General features: G+C 44.6%; 1 protein-coding gene across 2 annotated transcripts in view; it reads left to right on the top strand.

The window, feature by feature from the left end:
* Positions 1-24,367, top strand: part of KCND3 (potassium voltage-gated channel subfamily D member 3) — a 709,390-nt gene extending 685,023 nt beyond the window's left edge. For both annotated transcript variants that reach the window (XM_069761728.1, XM_069761727.1), the window contains one exon: positions 23,331-24,367. In XM_069761728.1, coding sequence (XP_069617829.1) covers positions 23,331-23,526 — 196 coding nt within the window. In that variant the 3' untranslated portion in view covers positions 23,527-24,367. The remainder of the gene's footprint in view (positions 1-23,330) is intronic.
* The last annotated feature ends 636 nt before the right edge of the window (positions 24,368-25,003 follow it).

Genomic DNA, 25,003 nt, shown 5'->3' with positions numbered 1-25,003 from the left:
ACTAGCAAAATTATCTCTCACAGCTTCACCAATGTGTAGTCTAGGCGCTGACATCCTTCAATGCCTGGCACTGACAATACCATTGTTTTGACATTTTTGTTATGTTAGGCCTTCGAAGCCTGTCTGCGGTCCCTTCTTTCTACAACTACTACACTGACCAGGCCACTGCTGGCCGTGTTACCCTGGAACCAATTTAAAAGTGCCTACAGTCAGCCCAATTTTGTTATGTTAGGCCTTCGAAGCCTGTCTGCGGTCACTCCTTCCACTAGACTTCCACTGACCAGACCACTGCTGCCCGTGTACCCCTGGAACCAATTTAAAAGTGCCTACAGCCAGCCCAAGTTTGTTATGTTAGGCCTTGGAAGCCTGTCTGCGGTCACTCCTTCCACTAGACTTCCACAGACCAGACCACTGCTGCCCGTGTACCCCTGGAACCAATTTAAAAGTGCCTACAGCCAGCCCAAGTTTGTTATGTTAGGCCTTGGAAGCCTGTCTGCGGTCACTCCTTCCACTAGACTTCCACAGACCAGACCACTGCTGCCCGTGTACCCCTGGAACCAATTTAAAAGTGCCTACAGCCAGCCCAAGTTTGTTATGTTAGGCCTTGGAAGCCTGTCTGCGGTCACTCCTTCCACTAGACTTCCACTGACCAGACCACTGCTGCCCGTGTACCCCTGGAACCAATTTAAAAGTGCCTACAGCCAGCCCAAGTTTGTTATGTTAGGCCTTCGAAGCCTGTCTGCGTCCCGTTCTTTCAACTACAACTACACTGACCAGGCCACTGATGGCCGTGTTCCCCTGGAACCAATTTTAACTTGCCTACAGCCAGCCCTATGTTATTATGTTAGGCCTTCGAAGCCTGTCTGCGTCCCGTTCTTTCAACTACAACTACACTGACCAGGCCACTGATGGCCGTGTTCCCCTGGAACCAATTTTAACTTGCCTACAGCCAGCCCAATGTTAGGCCTTTGATGCCTGTCTGCCGTCACTCCTTCCACTAGGCCTCCACTGACCTGTCTATTGCTGCCCGTGTACCCCTTGAACCAACCTAATAAAATATTTAAAAAATTAATTTGATTATAAAAAATAAGATCGTGTTGAGATCTCAAATGCAGACATTTTAACAATCAAAACAAACACACAACAAATATCTGGAACTGTACTACAAAGGTCCAACAGCTACAATTTCTTTCTCCTGCAAGAAGTTAACTGAAAGTTTTTTGGAGTTGTTAACACAGATATGGCATCCACCGAGTGTTGTCCTGTCGCGTCTCCTTTAAATTATTTCCAATAAGATGTTAAACTATTAATTTAATAAAATCAATAATTAAAAAAATAATTGAGTAAGTCAAAAGCACATTGCAAATAAACATTAATTACAAATCAAGAAGCATGGCGCGTCCGAGGGTGAGTAGATACCGAATAAGAATATAATCACCCTCGGACGCGCAATGCTTATTTACAACAGCCTTCCTTCCTAAGAATCAGCCCTTCCGTGGTGTAGAGAGAGGTTGTGTTACACTCCAAGGTGTTCCCCAGGTTGCCTTTCCTGAGCTTCGATCTTCATGCTCTCGTTTAGTAGTTGTAGAAAAGTACGCTGAATTAGGCCTACAAAATGGGTATGGGGTGGAGAGAGATGGTGTGTTACACTCCAAGGTGTTCCCCAGGTTGCCTTTCCTGAGCTTCGATCTTCCGGCTCTCATTTAGTAGCTGTTGGAAACTACGCTGCATTAGGCCTACTAATTGTGTATGGGTGAAACAGTGGCGCATCTGCGGTCCCTCCTTCCACTAGGCCTCCACTGACCTGTCTACTGCGGCCCGTGTACCCCTTGAACCAACCTAATAAAATATTTAAAAAATTAATTTGATTATAAAAAATAAGATCGTGTTGAGATCTCAAATGCAGACATTTTAACAATCAAAACAAACACACAACAAATATCTGGAACTGTACTACAAAGGTCCAACAGCTACAATTTCTTTCTCCTGCAAGAAGTTAACTGAAAGTTTTTTGGAGTTGTTAACACAGATATGGCATCCACCGAGTGTTGTCCTGTCGCGTCTCCTTTAAATTATTTCCAATAAGATGTTAAACTATTAATTTAATAAAATCAATAATTAAAAAAATAATTGAGTAAGTCAAAAGCACATTGCAAATAAACATTAATTACAAATCAAGAAGCATGGCGCGTCCGAGGGTGAGTAGATACCGAATAAGAATATAATCACCCTCGGACGCGCAATGCTTATTTACAACAGCCTTCCTTCCTAAGAATCAGCCCTTTCGTGGTGTAGAGAGAGGTTGTGTTACACTCCAAGGTGTTCCCCGGGTTGCCTTTCATGAGCTTCGATCTTCCGGCTCTCGTTTAGTAGTTGGTGGAAACTACGCTGCATTAGGCCTACAAATTTGGTATGGGGTGTAGAGACAGGTTGTGTTACACTCCAAGGTTTTCACCAGGTTGCCTTTCCTGAGCTTCTATCTTCAGGCTCTCATTAAATTGTGGTTAAATGGAACAACTGCATTTGGCGTACTAGTTGGTTTGGGGCCTACTATCGGTGTCTGCCGCTCCTTGCTGTTCTCCTGGTTTCCTGTCCTGAAATTCCATTTTCAGCCTCTCGTTAAGTAGTTGTTAATGTTAAACTGCATTTGGCCTACTAGTTGGGTTGGGGCCTACTATCGGTGTCTGCCACTCCTTGCTGTTCTCCTCCACTGAACAAAGCTGTGCCGCCTGTTTACTACGGTTGCCAATTTTGAACTGCATTTCGACTACTTACTGATTTGGCCCTACTCTCTGTGTCAGCCTCTCATTCCAGTTGTCCTCCACTGCAATGCCCCCTGGTTATTCCTGTGTTACCAATTTTGAACTGCATTTAGCCCACTTTCTTCTTTGGGCCTATATCTGTGTTTCCACTTCATCGTGCCCATTGCCCAGCCAGTGATAGATGAGTCTGCTGGTACATTGACCCATAACGCAACATTCCCCGTGCACGCTACACAACAACATTGTGACCCTGCTGAAAGTCAGGTTGCTCTTCCCGCATACCATACCACCTTACACGGGGACAAAGAGGAAGGTGCAGATGAAAGTGCAGGTTCCTTCATCAGGTGGGGGGAGGAATACTAGTTGGCGACGTCACTGGCACAGGGCCTCTCATAGTACGCAAAAGTGTTGCTGCCGGTGGGAGGCGCCCCCGCCGTGCAAACACACCGCTGTACTTTGAGGGGCCCTGTGCCAGTGCCAATGCCAACGAGTGGGCCCCCCCTGCTTGCTCAGGTTCACAGCACTTGCAAAGTTGAAATACTTACCTCTCCCTGCTCCACTGCCGTGACGTGGTCCAGATTTCCTGGGCCCACTAATTACTGGAACCAGCCCTACCCCCCACAACTTTAGCCAAATGACCCCCAATTTCAAATGCCTTCCAATTATTATAAGGTAAATTACGCTTGACAAGCTTCATTAAGAAGAATGGATGGTTTTGACATTAAAATGGGCACTCTAGGTGTTTTCCTGGCCCCCACTCACTGCCGACTATGCTGCCCCATTGACTTGCATTGGGTTTCGTGTTTCGGTCGATCCCGACTTTACGTCATAATCGGCCGATTTCACTCGACCCGACTTTGGACATAGTCGGGTTTCGCAAAACCCGGCTCGACTCTAAAAAGGTCAAGGTCGCTCAACACTAGTTATTAGTGATGAGCGAACGTGCTCGCCACTACTCAGTACTCGCCCGAGTATCACTATGCTTGGTGTACTCGGCGAGCACAAAGTATTCCCGGGAATATTTGTCGGAAGCTCGGGTCTCCTCCTTTTAATTTTGGCGCTTTTGAGAGCGCCAATCAGCATGCAGGGATTGTCTGCCATGCACTGTATTACCGCGGCCATCTTTGTTGTGGTATTACAGTGATTGGCTGGCTGAACAGCATCATCAGGTCTATAAGAGACTTGGCGCCACCTTGCTCGCCGCATTCTGCTCCGGACTCAGCTAGTGTAGGGAGAGCTGCTGCTGCTGAGATAGGGTCAGATTCATTAGTGTGGGTCTACTAGTGTTCAATCCACAAATCCTGATAAACCAACAGTCCTTTTTAGGGCTAATTCGGGGGTACATCGATTGCAGCGCTAGGTAGGCAGGGGAGTCTATGTGCACATATCCACATCAGTGCAAGACATGCAGGCATTGTATGTGAGTATATAGACCTCACTGCATACCTCAAAAAGCTCTATTCCTGCCTGCTGCTGCATATTTTATATATACGTAGCTGCAGGTATCCGTGGCAATTTTTTTTTTTGCAGCTTATACCTGCTAATTTTATTAGAAAGCAATCCATGGCCCCCTTTTTTCTACATGTATTTGCTTGGCCACGCTGTAGACTACAACCAGATCATTGCAATACAAGAGCGTGAAAATCTAACAATTTAAATATTTTTTTTTTGTCTCAGGCATCAGATGTGAGTGCGCAGAAAAATCTGGTCTTTTTTTTATTTGGTACTATATTATTTTTTGGATTGTCTTACTACATTTTTGGACATCATTTTGCTGCCCCAAAAATCTGCAGCTGGCCCAAAAATATTTAGCTTCGGGTCTTATATTTATCACTGTGATTTGTACGCCACATGCCGCATCGCATATCATTGCACTAAATATTTTGCAATTTTAGTACTCCAATTTTTTTTTTTAGTGTCATAGCCTACTTATTGACACAATTTTGGTGGGCCCCAAAAAATCAAGGCCACATTTTGATCAGTCTGTTATGTCCGTCTGATGCCTGGTCTATCTGTGGTCTTGAAATTCTTGCTTTTCAGGCACACATTGCATTTTTTTGGTCTGCTAGCCTTGGTCTACTCTGTATTTTGTGGTTTAAAAACTTTTTTTTTTTAAAAAGGCAACATATTTAAACAGTCTGTTATCTCCGTCAGACACCTGGTGTATCTGTGGTGTCAAAATCCTCACTTTGCAGGCATACATTGCATTGTTTTGTCTGCTAGCCTTGTTCTACTCATTATTTTGTGGTTTAAAATTTTTTATTTTTTTTAAAAAGGCCACATATTTAAACAGTCTGTTATCTTTGTCAGACGACCGATGTATCTGTGGTCTTCAAATACTTGCTTTTCAGGGGCATACTGATCACATATAAGTTTGCTCAAAATTAATCCATTTGTATTGAACTTTTAAAATATTTCAGTAGTCCATTTAAAATGGGCAAGGCACGGGGCAAGGGACGGGGAAGTGGATGTGAAGCTGATGGCGCATGCAGAGGACAAGGCCGTGGCCAAGCTGAAGGTGGGCCACAACAAAAACCCACATCTTCTCGCTCAACCTTCCTGTCCCAGTTTCTAGGGGACCACAGCACACCACTATTGAAGCCATAGCAGTGTGAAATTGTTGTTGGTTGGATAGCAGATAATGCTTCCAGTCACTTAGCCACCACCACCACCACGTCTTTCACACGGTCAAGTCTGTGTAGCAGTGAATGTGGACCGCATATTACTCACCCTGATTTTCCTTCCTCCCTCTATGCCGAGTGCCCTGAGACAACTGATCCCACACTTTGACACTCCGAAGAGCTGTTCAGTTTTCCCTTTAAAGATTCCGGACTCTCAGACAGTCAACTTGAAGTGGGGACACATGAGATCGCATGTAGCAATGCCCAAAGATTTGAACAGTCACAGTCACACGAAGGCGATGGTGGGAAAGTGGCACAAGAGGTGGACAATGATGAGACACAATTGCCAGAAAGTCAGGAGGATTAGCAGAGTGCGGATGTGGAAGACGAGGTGGTGGATGACATTGTACAGCAGCACACATGGGGAAGAAGGCATAGCACCCAAACAATCAGAAAGAAGCAGTGTGGTGGCCGCAGACAGAAGGCATGCATCTGTTCCCCATAACACCAACATGACAGAAGTTGCCAATCCAACTGTTAGATCTTCCCGAGTCTTGTTATTTTTTAAAGACTCTGCCGATAACCCCAAACAGGCCATTTGCAGCACCTGCCATGCCCGCATCAGCAGGGATAGCAAAACTACCAGCCTGACCACCACCAGCATGATCAGGCACGTGGAAGCAAAGCAACTGACTTTGTGGGCCGAACACCAGGCTCCAGGAACTATGTCTGCAGGTGACACTACTGCTTCTTCCACTGTTTTGCGTAGAAGCCAATCCCCAGTCCACAGTACATGTGAAGATGCCTCTAGCCCTGCACCTGTTGTTGCCCACAGTTAACCAGCACCATCATCAAGCCCTTCCACGTCCTTGTCCCAACGCAGCCTTCAGTTGTCTATACCCCAGTCATTAGAATGCAAGCGGAAATACCCAGCCAATGTCCCACAGGTCACAGTACTAAATCCTAACATTTATCATCTGCTTGCACTTAAAATGTTGCCTTGTTGAGATGGAAGTTTTCCGCAACCTGATGGCGGCGGCCGTCTCAAGGCACTCAGTCCCCAGTTACCACTATTTCTCCTGGTGTGCCATACCAGCATTACACCAGCACGTGTGCCCTCAACAATGCTGTTACTGGGAAAGTCCACCTAACCATGGACACGTGGACAAGTGCTTGTGGGCGGGGACGGTACATCTCACTGATGGTACACTGGTTTAACATAGTGGAAGCCGGGACCCAGTTGGACCTTGGGATGGAACACATCCTCCCAACGCTGAGGATTGCGGGCACTACGTCAATCAGGGTTTCCACCACAGTCTACAGCTCCTGCACCTCCTCCTCCTCTTCAGCCTCCATCTCTGAAATGAACACATTAGTCAGAAGCTGGAAGCACTGCAGCACTAACTCAGCCGAGCGGCAACAGGCTGTGCTGAAGCTTATCTGCTTAGGTGACAAACCGCACAATGCAGCAGAGTTGTGGACAGCGCTGAAAGAGCAGTCAGATATTTGGATGGCACCACTGAACCTACAGCCAGGCATGGTCATGTCTGACAATGGCTGGAACCTGGTGGCGGCTCTGAGGAAAGGTGAGCTCATACATACCTTGCCTTGTCCATGTGCTTAACCTTGTCATTCAACGTTTTCTCAAAAGGTACCCGGAGCTGCCGGATCTGATAGTGAAAATACGCTGTCTGTCTGCCCATTTTAGAAAGTCAGCTACAGCTTTGGCCGCCCTTGCTGTGCTTTAGCAGCGTTTGCAGCTTCCAGCTCACTGACTGGTGTGTGATGTCCCGTGTTGGAACTCTGCACTGCATATGTTGGAAAGGATTTGTGAGCAGAAGTGGGCAGTTGTTGACTACCAGCATTAACAAGACCATTGTTATTTAGTTCAGACTCCACACATAAGACTTCAGGAATGGACATGGATGTCAGACATACCATCCTCAAAAACTTTGAGAACTGCACCAAGATGGTGAGAGGCGATGACGCCATAATTAGCGTCACCATCTCACTTCTCTGCATTCTGAAAACTTCTCTGCTCACAATTAAAGAGGATGCATTGCAGGTGGAGCACAAGGACATGGAGCAAGTAACTATACAGGCTGATTACACTCAGACCAGCCTCATGGCATCCCAACGTGGATTGGTAGACAATGAGGAAGAGGAGGATGAGGAAGAACAGGAGGTACTTTCATGCGCTATAGACAGTACTACAAGCACAGCAGTCATACAGTCTGTTCAGCATGGATGGCCTGAGGACAGGGAGGAGGAGGATGAGGAGGAGGAGGCCAGCATGGTCAGTTATCCTGTTGGTGAGGACATGGAATTCTTGCCTGTTAACAGTCTGGCATGCATGGCAAACTTTATGTTGTGCTGCATTTCCCGCGACCCTCGCATTATTAAAATTTTCGGTGATACTCATTACTGTTTGGTGTCACTTCTATACCCATGCTACAAGGAGAACCTTCAATCTCAGAGGCAGACAGGTGTACTAAAATGTTGTAGTACCAGAGGGCCCTTGTAGCGGAATTAGTAAAAAAAATTCCCATCTGAGAACGCTGGCATCAGACGTTAGAGTTTGTTGTACAACCAAGGAGTCCAAGCGACAGAGACAGAAGTACAATCTAGCTCAGGCAGGGGAACAATGGCAAAGTCCTGGGACAGTTTTCTCGGACCCTCCCATCGTGTCAGCACAGAGGCAAGGGGTGCTGTCACAAGAAGTGCAATGTTTTGGAAGATGCTGAGGGAGTACCTTGCTGATCGTACAAACATCCACCATGATTCTTCTGTGCCTTTTAATTATTGGGTATCCAAGCTGGACACGTGGCATGAACTGGCTCTCTATGCCTTGGAGGTCCTGGCCTGCCCTGCTGCTTGCGTTCTCTCAGAGTGGGTTTTTAGTGCCGCTGGTGGAATTATAACAGATAAGCGCATCCGCCTGTCAACTGAAAATGCTGACAGGCTGATTGTTATAAAAATGAACAAGGCTTGGATTGGGCAAGACTTCTGTACACCACCGAATGAAAACAGTGAAACATAACCTCAAATACATTGTCTTTTTTGTGGAGGTGTATTGCCATGCACCTCTTCCCAATCACACATGGGTATCCGCTTCCTGATTTGGTCTGCTTGATGTTATCCTCCTCTTTATCCTCATCCTCATCATCCACAACCATACGAACACCAGGGTGAACATATTCCGTAATGCAAAAGTCACTCATTTTTTGTGCTAGGGCATTTTTATGATGCCCATGAATAATTAATAAATCAAAAAACTTTTACTACCCTAGGGGGACATGTTTGTCAGCCCATACACTTAGTGTATGGGCATTACAAGTCAAGGAGACCAGCTCCTTTACATTGTGCCTAGTTTATAATGAGGCCTTCATCAACGTCTTATCGTTCTACACCACTAGATCACCAGGGTTAACGTGATTCGTGCTGCTACAGCCAGTCCAATTTTTGGCAAGGGTGTCTATGATGCCCATAAAATATTTTTTAAAAATGTACCCCCCATGGGGAAATATTTGTCAGCCCATGCACTAAGTGTAGGGGCATTACAAGTCTAGGAGACCCACTCCTTTACATTGGGCCTAGTTTTTAATGAGGCCTTCCTCAACGTCTCATCATTCTCCGCCACTAGATCACTAGGGTTAGCAGGTTCCTTTCTGCTACAGCCAGTCAATTTTTGGGCAAGGGTGTCTATGATCCCCATAAAATATTTTTTTAAAATGTACCCCCCATGGGGAAATGTTTGTCAGCCCATGCACTTAGTGTATGGGCATTTCAAGTCTAGGAGTCCCGCTTCTTTACATTGGGACTAGTTTTTAATGAGGCCTGCCTCAACATCTTATCATTCTCCGCCACTAGATCACCAGGGTTAACGTGTTCCTTTCTGCTACAGCCAGCCAATTTTTGGCAAGGGTGTCTATGATGCCCATAAAATATTTTTAAAAACTGTACCCCCCATGGGGAAATGTTTGTCAGCCCATGCACTTAGTGTATGGGCATTACGAGTCTAGGAGACCCGCTCCTTTTTAATGGGACAGTTTGTTTTATGAGGCCCTCCTCCATGTTTCTTCCAAGGTGGGATTGTGTTTCATGCAAATTTGGGTCAAGGCGGCCTTTGCATTCAATGTATAAGGAAACAGTATGGCAGGACCAACTGAAGAATGTGAAGTGGGTTTTCCTGTGGCTATCCAGTACCTGGGTTCAAAGGCTTATTGGGGTGGATATGACTTGGTAGTAGGGCAGGCCTTGCAGTTAATACATAAGAAAACAGTATGGGGTTACAAAATGACTAATACATAAGTAAAGAGTATGGCAGGACCAACTTAATAACGTGAAGTGGGTTTTCCTGTGGCCATCCAGTACCTGGGCTCAAAGGCTTATTGGGGTGCATATGACTTGGTAGCAGGGCAGGCCTTGCTGTTAATGCATAAGAAAACAGTATGGCAGGACCAATTGAATAATGTGAAGTGGATTTTCCTGTGGCCATCCAGTACCTGGGTTCAAAGGATTCTTGGGGTGCATATGACTTGATAGCAGGGCAGGCCTTGCAGTTAATACATAAGAAAAAAGTATGGCAGGACCAACTGAAGAATGTGAAGTGGGTTTTACTGTGGCCATCCATTTCCTGGGTTCAAAGGCTTATTGGGGTGCATATAACTTGATAGCAGGGCAGGCCTTGAAACTCAATGCAACATTTTTTCAGGAAGCCCTCCTGTACCTCTCATTAAAGGGGTATTGGGGTGCGTCGTAATTCTTGGCAGCCCAGCCACTCACTGCATAGGCAATAACAGCACAGGAGACCCACTGTTTAATAATGGCCCTTTAAGAATATTAATGCCACCTTATGCCCCTCTAAAAATAGGCTTTGTGATTTTAAGAGTCCATCCTTCATAAATGAAACAAAATGTGTCTCCTTATGTGTCACACAACACATGGCCAGCTAGGGTTGTTAAATGTTACAATGACATTTCCCAGTGAATGCATTTGTATTGGTTGAAAGCAATGTTAAAGTTGAAAAACGCATCAAAAACACTGGGTGTGAACATATCCCAAGTGGTGCAGGAACATTTTGTTGTTAGGTTAATTATTTTTCCTTATATACAAGTCATTACACTGGAAAGGATGTACCTTAAAATATTTCCCATCAAAATCCATTTTGGTTTCATTTTTGTATGTGTTTTAGTGCACCTGTAAAAATGGCGTGAAACTCTGACAACATTGCTTACAGCTGTTACCTTGGAGTCAGAAATACTTCCAGGGGCAATCTCCATGATGTTCCTGTGTCATTTGAGCAGTGTTTCCATCATTTTTAGACATTTGTAGACCTTAAAAGGACCCCCGGGGGGGATCGCAGTAAAAATACTCGGGTTTCCCATAGACTTACATTGGGCTTGTCGCTCGGGTCAAGTACCCGAGTATTCCAATTTGCTCGACCCGAGCAACAAGCACCCAAGCATTTTAGTGCTCACCCATCACTACTAGTTATACAAATTCTTGTCATGGCACTGCATGGTTACTGTTTTTCTCCTAAAAATCTAAATTTTAATTTTTTATTAAAATTTGTATTATTTTGTTATAATTTTATAAATCCACCTTTGGCTTCCAACACTGCCTGAATCCTTCTGGGCATGCTCTCAATCAGATTCAAGCATGTCACAACTGAAATCTGACTACAGGTCCCTTCTACATGTTCTAAAGTTGGTGCATACTGGTCGACTCACTTGGGTATGTATACAGCTGTTTCTTCAACTCTATGCACAAGTGTATGATTGGGTTGAGGTCTGTGGACTGTGGGGGACAATCCAGCACCTCTACTTTATTGTCAGTGAACCATTTCTTTGCCCAACTTGACGTATGCTTCAGGTTGTTGCCCTGCTGGTGCATTATGTCCTTTTCAAACCCATCGAGTGTATGAAGTAACTCTACTTATAGGATACTCATTGAGACCACCATCGTTCCTGTCAAGTATCCAACACCTTTCATTGTGAAACATCCCAATATCATCATGGTTCCTCCATCGAACTTAACAGTTCCTTCCTTTTTGCAAACTTGAGCTGACGTTTCTAATGGCAAAATTGAAGTCGAGGCTTCTTCACCTTTTGTTGGACTTGTGGAAACATGCATCATACAGTCCTTGCATGGACATCTGTGATCTCAGTATTTGGAAGCATGCGAACTACCTCCACTGCTGTGTTTGTGGCGCCAGAACTGATTGACTTTTGTGATGAGCCGACAAGTCAGAAAGACAGGCTTCATTTTGTGTTCTTCAAACTGTCATGCCACTCACATGATGCAGTTTGGCAATTTTCTTGGCCGAGAGACCACTATTGATGGGCTGGATGATGCTTTTCTTGGGAAATTTTCATCATGGCTGCTCCTGATCCAAACTAGTGACTTTTCACCTGGAAATAAACCTAATAACACACTGAGCTATTAGGGAACATGAGAACAGGTTGTAATTTGCAGTACATAGGAAGAAAAAGATATTTCCACCACCAAGAGAAAACAGTAACAATGCAGATATGACAAGAATATGCATAGCTAATCATATGTTAAATAGTTGCAAGTCAAATTTATGTATGAGATAGTCAGATGATTGTCTATAAAATGATGGTAGTCGCATGTTCGAAGCAGTAGTGAATGATGAGATATGGATCCTGAAAGTCAAAAGTTCAAAACATTGTTACCCTTTTGCTCGTCAGTGTATGCTAACAAAGTGCATTAGCAAACTGCAATTAAAGGGAGTCTGTCAGTAAGATCAACCTCCCCAAAGTGCATTTATGGGCATACAGGACTTTGAAATGTAAATCCATTGATATCTTTACATGTTATATTTATTACTGCTTTCCGAGTAATTAGTGTTTTAATGCATGTACAAATAAGCTGTTAAAGGGAACCTGTCATTGTGCACAGTAACCTACAGACAGTGTCAATTTAGCATCGTTATATTGATTAAAATGACACCTTAGTTGATGAAATCCGTCTTGTGGTTGTTGTTTAATCTTTATTTTCAGTTTTGAGTTAATGATGTTCTGGGGTCGGCCTGTTGGGGGTCTTCATGTGGTGCTCTGATTAGCTATTCATACTGATGGTTTAAGACACGTCACTGATCCCTCAGTGGCCTGCCCCTTATTTTACATACTGAATATTATATGTATTGAAAAAAAAATCACTTTCAGCAGGCAGGCGACGGCACCTGTTCTGCAGCATGATTGCATGCATAATATGCAATCAATTATTTTATTTGCTGATATAAATTTATTCAGAAAAAAAATTCTATTTCAAAATGGCACTGGCAGTGCATCTATGTGTCTAACTAGGTTTTCAAAAAAAGTAGAGAAAAGATAGGATCCAACTTAACTTTCTCCAAAACCTGTAAGGGATGAATAAGGGTATCTGTGCAAATAGCCTCTTCAGAAGGAAGAGGACTTGTTCTAAGGTGCCACCTATTCGATTTAGCAATCCTAAAAGTCAATATTGACCCTTTGACAAGCCCTGCCACAAGACAGAATAAGAAGACAAAACAGAAACTCCATTTGAAGACATGTGTCTCAGGTTGTTTGCCCCTCTTCAGTGCAAAGCAGGAGATCTGATTTGGCTAGTTGAGAGACCTCTGGCAGGGAATCTAAGTGGGAACGTTTCTCCTTGTGGAGAGTGCCAAGCCAGCAAAAGGAGGATTATAGGGCATATAATGGTCCCCTGGAAATTTAAATATGTGAATAGCCTCTGCAGAAGGAAGATAGCTTGATTTCTGGTGCAACCTATTGGATGTAAAAATCTTCAATATAGACCCATTATTGAGTCTTGCAACATGACTAGGATAAGAAATAACACCAGAAACTCTGTTTGCAGGCACATGTTTTGGGGTTTTGTCCCTCCTCAGCGCAAATCAAGGAGACCTGATTTAGCTAGCATCTGCACACTATGTTTTTTAAATGCTAGCGTTCACAGTGAGTTTACAAGCAGAAGATGCTTCATGAAAATGCAGGCAGTGTTTTTCCTGAAGTGTAAGTTTTGATTAAACCACTTAACGACTGTCGATACGCATTAACCCCTTCCCAACCTATGACGCATATGCTGTGTCATGAAAGTCGGTGCCAATCCGACCTGTGACGCAGCATATGCGTCATGGTTGGATCGCGTTCCTGAGGGTCGGGTGACCGGGGTTACTAAAATGTCTCCCAACCCGCAGGTAAGTGAGGCTTTGCTGCCCCCCTCCCCGTGGCCATGATCACTGCCGTGACCTCTGTTTCACCCCCAGCTCTGATTGGAGCTAGCGTCCGTGTGACGCTATCCCTCCAATCAGATGTGGAGGGGTGGAGTGAAACATGGCTGCCATCACTCTCCAGCTTCATGCCTTCCATGGAAGCTGGAGAGTGAGGTTCTTGCCTGCTGCAACCACTGATGACCACCGCCGCCTGATCGCCGCCTGTGCACCCCTTTGCTGCCCCTCGCTCCCCCCGCTGTCCAATCACCCCAACCTCCGCTCCCTCCCCCCACCCCGGTAATTACCCAACTGCCCCAGTGATCACCCTTCCCTGCTGCTGCTGCAGGCTCCTACATGTCCTCAGCCCCCTCCTGCCCCCTGCTCCTGACAGCTCCCCCTGCCCCAGTGATCTCCCCCCTACCACACTGATCGCCCCCCTACCCGGTGATCACCCTCCTGCCCTGATGATCGCTTCCCTGCCACGGTGATTGCCCCCCTGCCCCGCAGATTACCCACCTGCCCCGCAGATCACCGCCCTGCCCCACAGATCGCCCCCTTGCTGCTGCTGGCTCCTGCATCTCCTCAGCCCCCCGCACCTGACAGCCCCTCCCTGCCCCGGTGATTGCCCCCCTGCCCCGGTGATCACTCCCATGCCCTCCTGATTGCCCCGCTGATTGCCCCGTGCCCCGCTGATCACTCCCTTGCTGCTGCTGCTGGCTCCTGCATCTCCTCAGCTCCCCGTGCCTGACAGCCCCCTCTGCCTCAGGGATCACCCCCCTGCCCCAGTGATCGCCCCCCTGCCCCAGTGATTCCCCCCTGCCCCGGTGATTGCCCCCCTGCCCTGCTAAATGCCCCGTGCCCCGCTGATTGCTCCAGTACAACGTTGATCGCCCCTGTACCCTGCTGATTGCTCCCGTGCCCCGCTGATCGCCCCCCTTGTTGCTGCTGCTGGCTCCTGCATCTCCTCAGCCCCCCGCACCTGACAGCCCCCTCCTGCAGTAGAAAGTTTTAGATTTGTTTTACACACGCACACCCACCTCACACACAATGTATCAGTACTAGGAAGTGGACCCTCTGGGTCACAACTTCAGAGCCCCCCGAGGGCGAGTGAACCAGATGGTGCCATCCCCTGTACAGGGAGTGTTAGGGACAGGCCAAAGGAGGGTGAAGCCGCAACTGCCAGAGCCAAAGGAACGACTGAAGATAGAACAGAGAGAGAACGGAGGACGGAGGGTAGATGGAGCTACTGAAGAGGCTACAATGGCGGAGGCACTGGACATATAGGGACAGTAAAAGACAAAGTACTGACCGGAAATATGAAGGCACACGTAGACGAAAACAACGGAGACTCAAAACTAGCAGGCACAACAGGAACACAGGACTGGCAGGTATGGCAGGAACACGGAACTGGAAGGCACGGCAGGAACATGGAACTGGAAGTCACAGCAGGAACATGGGACTGGAAGGCACAGCAGGAACACGGAACTGGAAGGCACAGCAGGAACGCGGGACTGGAAGGCACAGCAGGAACATGGGACTGGAAGGCACAGCAGGAACACGGAACTGGAAGGCACAGCAAGAACGCGGGACAGGAAGGCAGAGCAGGAACACGGGACTGGATGGCACAGCAGGAACGTGGGACTGGAAGGCACAGCAGGAACACGGGACTGGCAGGCACAGCAAACTGAGACAATCTAGAGACAAAAGAAGAGATGCACGGAGCCTAGGAACCTAAGGTGATGCTGGTAATAACCAGCAAACGCAATAGACGCAAAGGCGTCTTACCCGGTCAGATGCAGGAGAGAAATACCCGACGGGCGCCGCCATATTGGGGGCTGAGCCAGCGGGTCACGACCTCCCAGAAGCCCCGGCGGTGAGAGGAGCACGTCTGCGCATGCGCGGACCGCCGAAGGGTCGAACACCAGGGAATCCAGATGGAGAAGAACGAGGAGGAGCGTCGGGAGCGCGCCGGCCGGAGAAGTAAGTATAGAATGGTGTAACACAATGTCCCGCTCATCCCAGTCACAAAGGGTGTCCTCAGCAGAGGAGGCATATTCCTTTATTACCTCTGAAGCTGATAGTGAGGGAGAGGACCCCACCTTTCTCTATTTCTCCCACTGTTCCTCCTCCAGTGACACGGACTCACCACCACAAAGATGTCGCAGGACAAGAAATCGTCTGGGGCCGAGGGAAGAAGAGCTGAAGGAGAAGACCCACAGCTAAGTGTGAGTGACCCCCAACCTAGTGCTAGTCATGCCCAACCTAGCACTAGTACCCCCACCTGGACCCCGTCCCAGAAAATTTTGCTCCACGGATTCCTGATTTCGTTCCCCAATCAGGAATCCAGTTCGAGACTGCCAACCTCAGGGAAATAGAGTTTTCCAAAGTCTTTTTCTCTGAATCAATTGTCAGTCTTATGTTGGAGCAAACCAACTTGTATGCCCTGCAGTTTTTTGCCGAAAACCCTAATTCCTCATTTTCTACTTGGAGTCCCATTGACTCAGTAGAAATGATGAAATATTGGAGACTGGTCCTTCACATGAGGATTGTGAAGAAACCAGAAATTCGCCAATACTGGAGTACTGATATTCTATATCAAACTCCAATATATGGCATGGTTATGATTCGCAAAGTTTTGAGGCAATTCATAAGTTTCTCCTTTTTAGGGACAATACGGACATCCTTCTCCATGATGACCAGAATTTTGATAGACTGTTCAAAATTCAGTCAGTCATCGAACACTTCAGCAACATTTTTGCTGAAGTGTACATTCTCCAAAGAGAAATTTGTGTGGATGAATCCCTCATCCACTTCAAAGGGAGGCTTCAGTTCCATCAGTACCTGCCCAGCAAGGGGGCGAGGTACAGGATAAAACTCTATAAGCTAAGGGGAACACTCACAGCTTTAGAGTTTACCAAGGGAAGGACACCAATATCCAGCCCCCGGAATGTCTACCTGCTCTGGGGGTAAATGGGAAAATAGTGTGGGATTTGGTCCACCTACTGCTTAATAAAGGCTACCATCTGTACGTTCATAACTTTTATACAAGCATCCCACTCTTTCAATCCCTCTCTGCTAGAGCTACTGCAGCTTGCGGTACTGTGTGCAGAAACCAGAGGGGTCTCCCTTTGTCGCTAATTGAGCAGACTCTCCCAAACGGTGAGAGCCAAGCCCAATGTAGCGGCAACATGCTTGTGGTCAAGTTCAAAGACAAAAGGGACGTATTTTTCTTGACAACAATCCATAGTCCTGGCACCACAGCCACAAACTGGACTGTGCCCTTGGGTACAACAAACACATGGGGGGAGTTGATCTTTCTGATCAAGTCCTCCAGCCCTATAGTGCCATGCGGAAGGCGAAGGTGTGGTATAAAAAACTGTCTGTGCACATCGTACAAATGGCACTGTATAACGCATACGTGCTGTTACGATGTGCAGGCCAGACCGACAACACCTTCCTTCAGTTCCAGGAGGCGGAGATAAAGGCCCTGATGTTTGGAGACGAGGAAGGAGCTGGCCCAAGCACCCCTGGAACTCAAGTTTCTCGTATGGTACCAGAGCAACATTTTCCCCGCGAGGGGAAAAAAGAAAAAGGTGTCGGGTATGCTATAAAAGGGGGATAAGAAAGGAAACTTGTTTTCAATGTGAAACGTGTCCTGACAAACCTGGACTGTGTTTGCATGAATGCTTCAGAATTCATCACACGTCCGTGGACTAAACACATCCTGACATTCCCCTACAGAACTCACCAACACCAGCCTGATATATGCAATACCACACACACACACCAACCTGCCTTACACTAAACCACACACACCAACCTGACGTACACTACACCACACCAACATGATATACAGTACGTCAGGTTAGTGTGTGGTGTGGTATAGTGTACATCAGATAGGTGTGTGCGTTGTAGTGTACGTCAGGTTGGTGTGTGTGTGTGGTGTATACTACACCACACATACCAATCTGACGTACACGACACCACACCACACACCAACCTCAAATACACTACACCACACACACCAACCTGATGTAGTGTCAGTTTGGTGAGTGTGGCGTAGTGTACATCACGTTGGTGTGTAGTGTGCATGTGGTGTAGTACACGTCAGGTTGGAGTACGTGTGGTGTAGTATACACCACACACACCAACCTGACGTACACGACACCACACCACACACCAACCTGACATACACTACACCACACCACACATACCAACCTGACGTATTGTCAGGTTGGTGAGTGTGGTGTAGTGTACATGTGGTGTAGTACAAGTCAGGTTGGTGTACGTGTGGTATAGTATAAACCACACACACCAACTTGACGTGTACTACACCACACGTACACTACACCACACACACCAACCTGAGATACAGTACGTCAGGTTGGTGTGTGGTGTGGTATAGTGTACGTCAGGTTGGTGTATGTTGCAGTGTACGTCAGGTTGTTGTGTGTGGTGTATACTACACCACACATATCAACCTGACATACACTATACTATGCCACACCGCACAACAACCCGACGTACAATACACCACACACCAACCTAATGTAGTATATGTCAGGTTGGTGTGTAGTGTATGTCAAGATGGTGTGTGTGTGGTGTATACTACACAATACACACCAACCTGACATACACTACATACTTTCCATACGCGACATGGTGTCCGCTAGTGATTGGAGCAAATTTTTCATTCAAAAAGTCAAATGGCGTTCCTTCCCTTCCGAGCCCTGCCGTGTGCCCAAACAGTGGTTTATGACCACATATGAGGTATCAGTGTACTCAGGAGAAATTACCAAACAAATTTTCGGATCAATTTTATCCTACTACCCATGTAAAAATGAAAAAAATTGAGGCTAAAAGTAAATTTTTGTGAAAAAAGTACTTTTTCATTTGTACGGATCAATTTGTGAAGCACCTGGGGGTTCAAAGTACTCACTATGCATCTAGATAAGTTCCTTGGGGGGTCTAATTTCCAAAATGGGGTCACTTGTGGGGGATCTCCAATGTCTAGGTACACAGGGGCTCTCCATACGGGACATGGTGTCCGCTAACGAGCTAATTTTTCATTCAAAAAGTCAAATGGCGCTCCTTCCCTTCCGAGCCTTGCCATGCACCCAAACAGTGGTTCCCCCCACATATGGGGTATCAGCGTACTCAGGAGAAATTGCCCAACAAACTTTAGGATCCATTTTATCCTGTTGCCCATGTGAAAATGAACAATATTGAGGCTAAAAGAAAATTTTTGTGAAAAAAATGTACTTTTTCATTTTTACGGATCAATTTGTGAAGCACCTGGGGGTTCAAAGTGGTCATTATGCACCTAGATAAGTTCCTTGGGGCATCTAGTTTCCAAAATGGGGTCACTTGTGGGGGAGCTCCAATGTTTAGGCACACAGGGGCTCTAATTTTTCATTCAAAAAGTCAAATGGCACTCTTTCCCTTGCGAGCCCTGCCGTGCACGCAAAAGTGGTTCCCCCCACATATGGGGTTTCAGCGTACTCAGAACAAATTGGACAATAACGTTTGGGGTCCAGTTTCTCCTTTTACCTTTGGTAAAATAAAAAAATTGTTGCTAAAAGATCATTTTTGTAACTAAAAAGTTAAATGTTCATTTTTTTCTTCCATGTTGCTTCTGCTGCTGTGAAACACCTGAAGGGTTAATAAACTTCTTGAATGTGGTTTTGAGCACCTTGAGGGGTGCAGTTTTTAGAATGGTGTCACTTTTGGGTATTTTCAGCCACATAGACCCCTCAAACTGACTTCAAATGTGAGGTGGTCCCTAAAAAAATGGTTTTGTAAATTTTGTTGTAAAAATGAGAAATCGCTGGTCAACTTTTAACCCTTATAACTTCCTAGCAAAAAAAAAAATTGTTTCCAAAATTGTGCTGATGTAAAGTAGACTTGTGGGAAATGTTATTTCTTAACTATTTTGTGTCACATAATGCTCTGGTTTAACAGAATAAAAATTCAAAATTTGAAAATTGAGAAATTTTCTAAATTTTTGCCAAATTTCTGAATTTTTCACAAATAAACGCAAAAATTATCGACCTAAATTTACCACTAACATGAAGCCCAATATGTCACCAAAAAATATTCTCAGAATCGCTAGGTTCCGTTGAAGAGTTCCCGAGTTATTACCTCATAAAGGGACACTGATCAGAATTGCAAAAAATAGCCAGGTCATCAAGATCAAACTAGGCTGGGTCATGAAGGGGTTAAAACTGCGGTGGTCGCTAATGGGCCGATCAGGCATAAGGGTATAGCGCCCCCCTGAGTCCAAAAATCTCTGGGGTCTCGGCTAACAAGGTTAGTTGAGACCCCGAAGAACATGATCAGAGCTGGATCTGGTCCCTGATCATGTGACCGCCATTATTCATTGAATAATACAAGAAAGTAAAAGAAAGTGTGTCTGCTATAAAAAATCATTTCATGTAGAGACGAGAGAGAGAAATGATGTCCCCAAATTCCCTCTCTGGACCCTCCTGGTCATCCCCCAGCCCTCTGCCTCCTCTTCCTGAAAATTTTTTTCGAATGCATTCACAGTACACCCGCTAAGATCTGCTGGCCATCAACAGCAGGGATATTTCTTATTGGTTCTTTTTGATCACTGTGATAGAAACAGTTATTTAATCATCCCCTCCTCTGTCATCCCCTTAGGTAGACTAATTTTTTCTTATTTTATAATTTTTATTTTTTTCATTCTTTGCTATTAGGGTTAGAGTTGGGATAAATGTTAGGGATGAACTAAATGATAGAGTTGGGCTAAGGGTTAGGTATGTTTTTTTTAAAGTAAAAAAAAATGTGTTCAGCACAAGTGCTCGCTACTCTGTTTTGCATTGGGTGCATGGGTATGCACTGAGTATCGACTGTCATACACGGTCAATGTCTTTTGGATGTCTAACAGCTGCAAAACATGCGGGTCAGGGACTTCAGCATGTCACTCGAACACCTACAATACTTGGTGTGTACTCGAGCACCTGATGCAAACTCGAGTAGTGAGCACTTGCACTAAACAGTAATGATGACATATTCAATATGACAACCTAATATTATCAAATTCTGTGTAGTACCTGTGGGTTCAGAATGCTCACTAAACCCTGGATAAAATCCTTAAGGAGTGTAGTTTCCAAAATAGGGTCACTTGTGGGGGGTTTCAACTATTTAGACACATAAAGGTCTCTCCAAACGCGACATGGCGTCCCAGCTCAATTACAGCCATTTTTTAGTTCAAAAATTCAAACAGTTTGGTGTCCCTTCCAAGCCCTGCCATGTGCCCAAACAGTAGTTTTCCCTTACATACAGGGAATTGGCACACACATTAGAAATTCCACAACAAATTTTGTTTCCATTTTTTGTTAAAAAAAGTAAAATGTTAATTTTTGCCTTCCACATTCCATTAATTCCTGTGCAACACCTAAAGTTTTAATAAACTTCTTGAATATGGTTTTGAGTACATTGAGGGGTGCAGGTTTTAGAATGGTGTCACTTTTTGGTCTTTTCTGTCATATAGGCCCCTAAATTTTTGATGGAAAAATGAGAAATTGCTGATCAATGTCTGATTTAAAGGCATAAAAATTTTAAACTGCAAAATGTTCACTTTTTTTTTTTTTGATATATCATTATCATTTGCAAATTATACAGCTCTGGCAAAAAATAAGAGACCGCCACATCAAAACCCTGTCATGGGCAGCCCAATCTCCAGACCTGAACCCCATTGGAAACCTCTGGAATGTAATCAAGAGGATGATGGAAAGTCACAAGCCATCAAACAAAGAAGAACTGCTTAAATATTTGCGCCAGGAGCAGTGCGAAAGACTGGTGGAAAGCATGCCAAGACGCATGAAAGCTGTGATTAAAAATCATGGTTATTCCAGAAAATATTGATTTCTGAACTCTTCCTGAGTTAAAACATTAGTATTGTTGTTTCTAAATGATTATGAACTTGTTTTCTTTGCATTATTTGAGGTCTGAAAGCACTGTTTTTTTATTTTGACCATTTCTCCTTTTCAGTTAAAAAATACAAAATTTATTGCTTGGAAATTCGGAGACATGTTGTCAGAAGTTTATAGAATAAATGAACAATTTGCATTTTACTCAAAAATATACCTATAAAGAGAAAAATCAGACAAACTGAACATTTTGCGGTGGTCTCTTAATTTTTGCCAGAGATGTATTGACCAAAATTTACCACTAATATGAAGTAGAATAAGTCTCGAAAAAACAATCTCAGAATCACTGGAATGCATTGAAGCGTTTCAGAGTTATTACGGTACATCGTAAAGTGACACTTGTCAGATTTAAAGTGAAAATTAGCTTTGTTACTCAAGGGTTAAATTTCATTGCCTTTTGTGATGTCTTTAATGCCAGTGTTTTTTTTTCTATATTTACTTGTATGATTAGACTTAAGGCTAAGGCTAGGTTCACATTTGCGTTGTGCAGTCCGTCTAGCGCATACGCTAAAAGACTGCGTTAACGCAATGTCTAAAAAGGGATCGCGTTTAGCGATCGCGCTAGCGCAGATGCCCGATCTGCGCTAGCGAGAACGGACCCAAAAACGCTGCAGACAGCGTTCGAGGTCCGTCAGAAAATAATGGAACATCACTAACGCATGCCAAAAATGGCATGCGTTAGGGATGCGTTACATACATTGCGGTCAATGGGTGCGCTAACGGATCCGTTACATTGTGTTAGTGGCGCTATGTAACGGATTCCGTCAGCGGACACCCACTAACGCAATGTGAACCCAGCCTAATGAGTGACTTCCAAGTGGAAGCCGTCTGAAAAATGGTCAGGTGAATTCTGTTTATCACTTCATGGTTTTATAAAAGGGAAGCAGTTAAAAGAAGCTCAAAAGTTTAAACATACGTACAGCAAGTTGATTTTACATTGCAGTGCAGATATTCATTCTTTTTTTTTAGCACTTTTCAGGCGTGTTGCGGAGTGAACTCACCTGAAAAAGACGTGATGTGCATATATTCTAGAGGTCATGGCTTAATATTTCTCTATGCTGATTGAGACAAGGTAGTCCGAGCAGTGGACAGCCCTTTTAATGATATTTTGGTTAATAAACATAGTAGTGCACAGCACTTTAGTCGACCATACATTTCAAATAACTGTTGGCTGATTTTTATTCAGCAGTCAGCCATCTCTTCCAACTCCCTCATACAGATGGGCACTCGACACGACCGAGTATTCCAGTGTTTTCAATGGGGAAAGAGGAGAAAGACCCTTTTCCAGACTCCTCCATATGTCCCCCTGAAAACAAAAGGATTAGCCACTATAATTCAACCTGTCATATTCTTCTTTCTTCATCATCTGTCAAAGGAGAGTCGGAGATGGTCAGCCTGTAAACATTGTGCTCACTTGACTTTGATCTAATATGTATGGTCACCTTCCCAATTTATGGTTAATGAAAAATATCTATATAGCAAAAAGCAAAAATAATATAATTGCCTGTGCGGCACGTTAAACAAGTTTTGGCTTCCTTTAAAAAAAAATCAAATTCAAAAATAAGAAGCTGTGCTTTACTGAATGCTCACTATGACTCCGAGAATCATGACAGCTCTGTTCTGCTTCCCTGAAATGTCTCCGTAGGAGAAACTTTTTAACTGCAATAAGTTGATGAGTCTCGAAAAAAAAGTACAAATCACTAAGAGACGGTTCAGACAGTATTAAGACTTTCTTTTTCCTTGCTTTCTGCCAACTGAAATATTTTCTGTCTTCCAGTCGATCCAGCCTGAACTTGAAGTCAGACGATGGCTTGAGATCAAACTGCAAATCTGCACAGATCACAACGGCGATCATTAGCATTCCGACCCCTCCAGCTTTGACCCCAGAAGGCGAGAACAGACCTGCAAGCCCGCCTGGACGCACCACAAACATTCATAGTGCCAGCAACGTTGTGAAAGTTTCTGCGTTGTAAGACACTGCATCTAGCATAGCGAATCGAGGCTGTCGTGTCGTGTCCTTTTTTGCTGCAAAATAGTGGAATTAGCAGTGAAGGAGTGACAAGCTTCTGCTAAACTTGCCATTTACCACCATGGAAAATTCATGAAGGAGCACTGGCTATATACATAGGCACCTATACTCATGCATATAGGGTTATGTATGATTTGGATGTTTGCTGCTAGGAAGTTTCATGGCAAGTAAAGGAGTTAACACGAAAAGCAAATTGACAACACTGTGTCTAAACACCTTTTTTTAAGGTTTTCAGTGGATAATATTTATTCATGAAAAAATGACTCAACTTACAAAAATTTTAAAATATGGGATCGACAAGGAGAAATTTTTGAAGGTCGTCAAAGGGGAACAGGGACATACAAATGCAATTTTCTTCTTGTAAGAGAATCTGCAAGCAACCAAAATGACACAAAGTTTCTGATAAAAGGTCGGACTTAGGGGCTAGGGTGGGGTTTGGGAGAACTGGTCAAAGAAAATTCTATTTTCCTGCATTTTCTGTGAGAGTGGACATTGAACTGTTCAGAGAACAGCATAGCTCCTAGCACATTTCAGGACGGGCACATTGTAGATGCGAGCACACACTCACACTCATCTTCCCCTGCTGATGTTCTTAATTCTTAGATCATTTTTGTATTAGCCTTTGAAGTCCAAGCAGTGCAGACTGTGATGTTGTCAGGTATTATGTCTGTGAAGAAAAACATTTGTGAATCATAAAAAAAAAAAGAAAAAAAAAAAAGAGGAAAAAACATGATAGCATTTAGTTAACGCACCATTATTTTCTGCTTTATACTTTCAACTCAGAAGCAGAAGAGGCTGCAAGTTCTGTAAAAAATGGAAAAAAAAAGAAACGAAAAAAAAGTTAGAAAAGTACATGATAGAGGATGTGCCCCAGTATCCAACCACAACGAATTCAGGCACCCGGGAGTAGACATCTTGCTGATTTTTCTTAATATGGAGTAACCTGGATCTCTAGAGTTCAGTGTAAATACTGTAACCATTCCTTGGTGTTTTCGCATTGATCTATTGTGGCTCCGCACCTCAGGCGTTACTCAGATAACAGACTGATCGTGCTGTTATAGGAGACTATTTTTATATACATATATATATATCTTAGATAAGCTTAGGGCCAGGTACACTAGTGTATTCTTCCTTCTACACAAATGTTCCCTTGCCGGTGCTGGCATCCATTTGATTTCAATTTTTCAAGATCCAAGTTAAAACAGGGTTTCTAGCTTTGACTAAAGCTCATAAAATTGTGATGTCTCGCCAGGTACCAGTTCAAGGGGAAAGGAGCACCTTGCGAATCAGTCATATTGCACTCCAATTCAATGTCTAGCACTGCTGCATAGTTCCGATGGATGAGGATCTTTGTGTCAGAAAAAGGGAATGAAAATCTATTAGCACAGTATGGGTTAAAAGACCCGTTGCCATTTACGTTA

The sequence above is a fragment of the Ranitomeya imitator genome, chromosome 3, assembly GCF_032444005.1.
Source record: "Ranitomeya imitator isolate aRanImi1 chromosome 3, aRanImi1.pri, whole genome shotgun sequence".
NCBI lineage: Eukaryota > Metazoa > Chordata > Amphibia > Anura > Dendrobatidae > Ranitomeya > Ranitomeya imitator.
The sequence above is the reverse complement of the archived record's forward strand: the minus strand, read 5'-3'. Positions and strand labels throughout refer to the sequence as shown.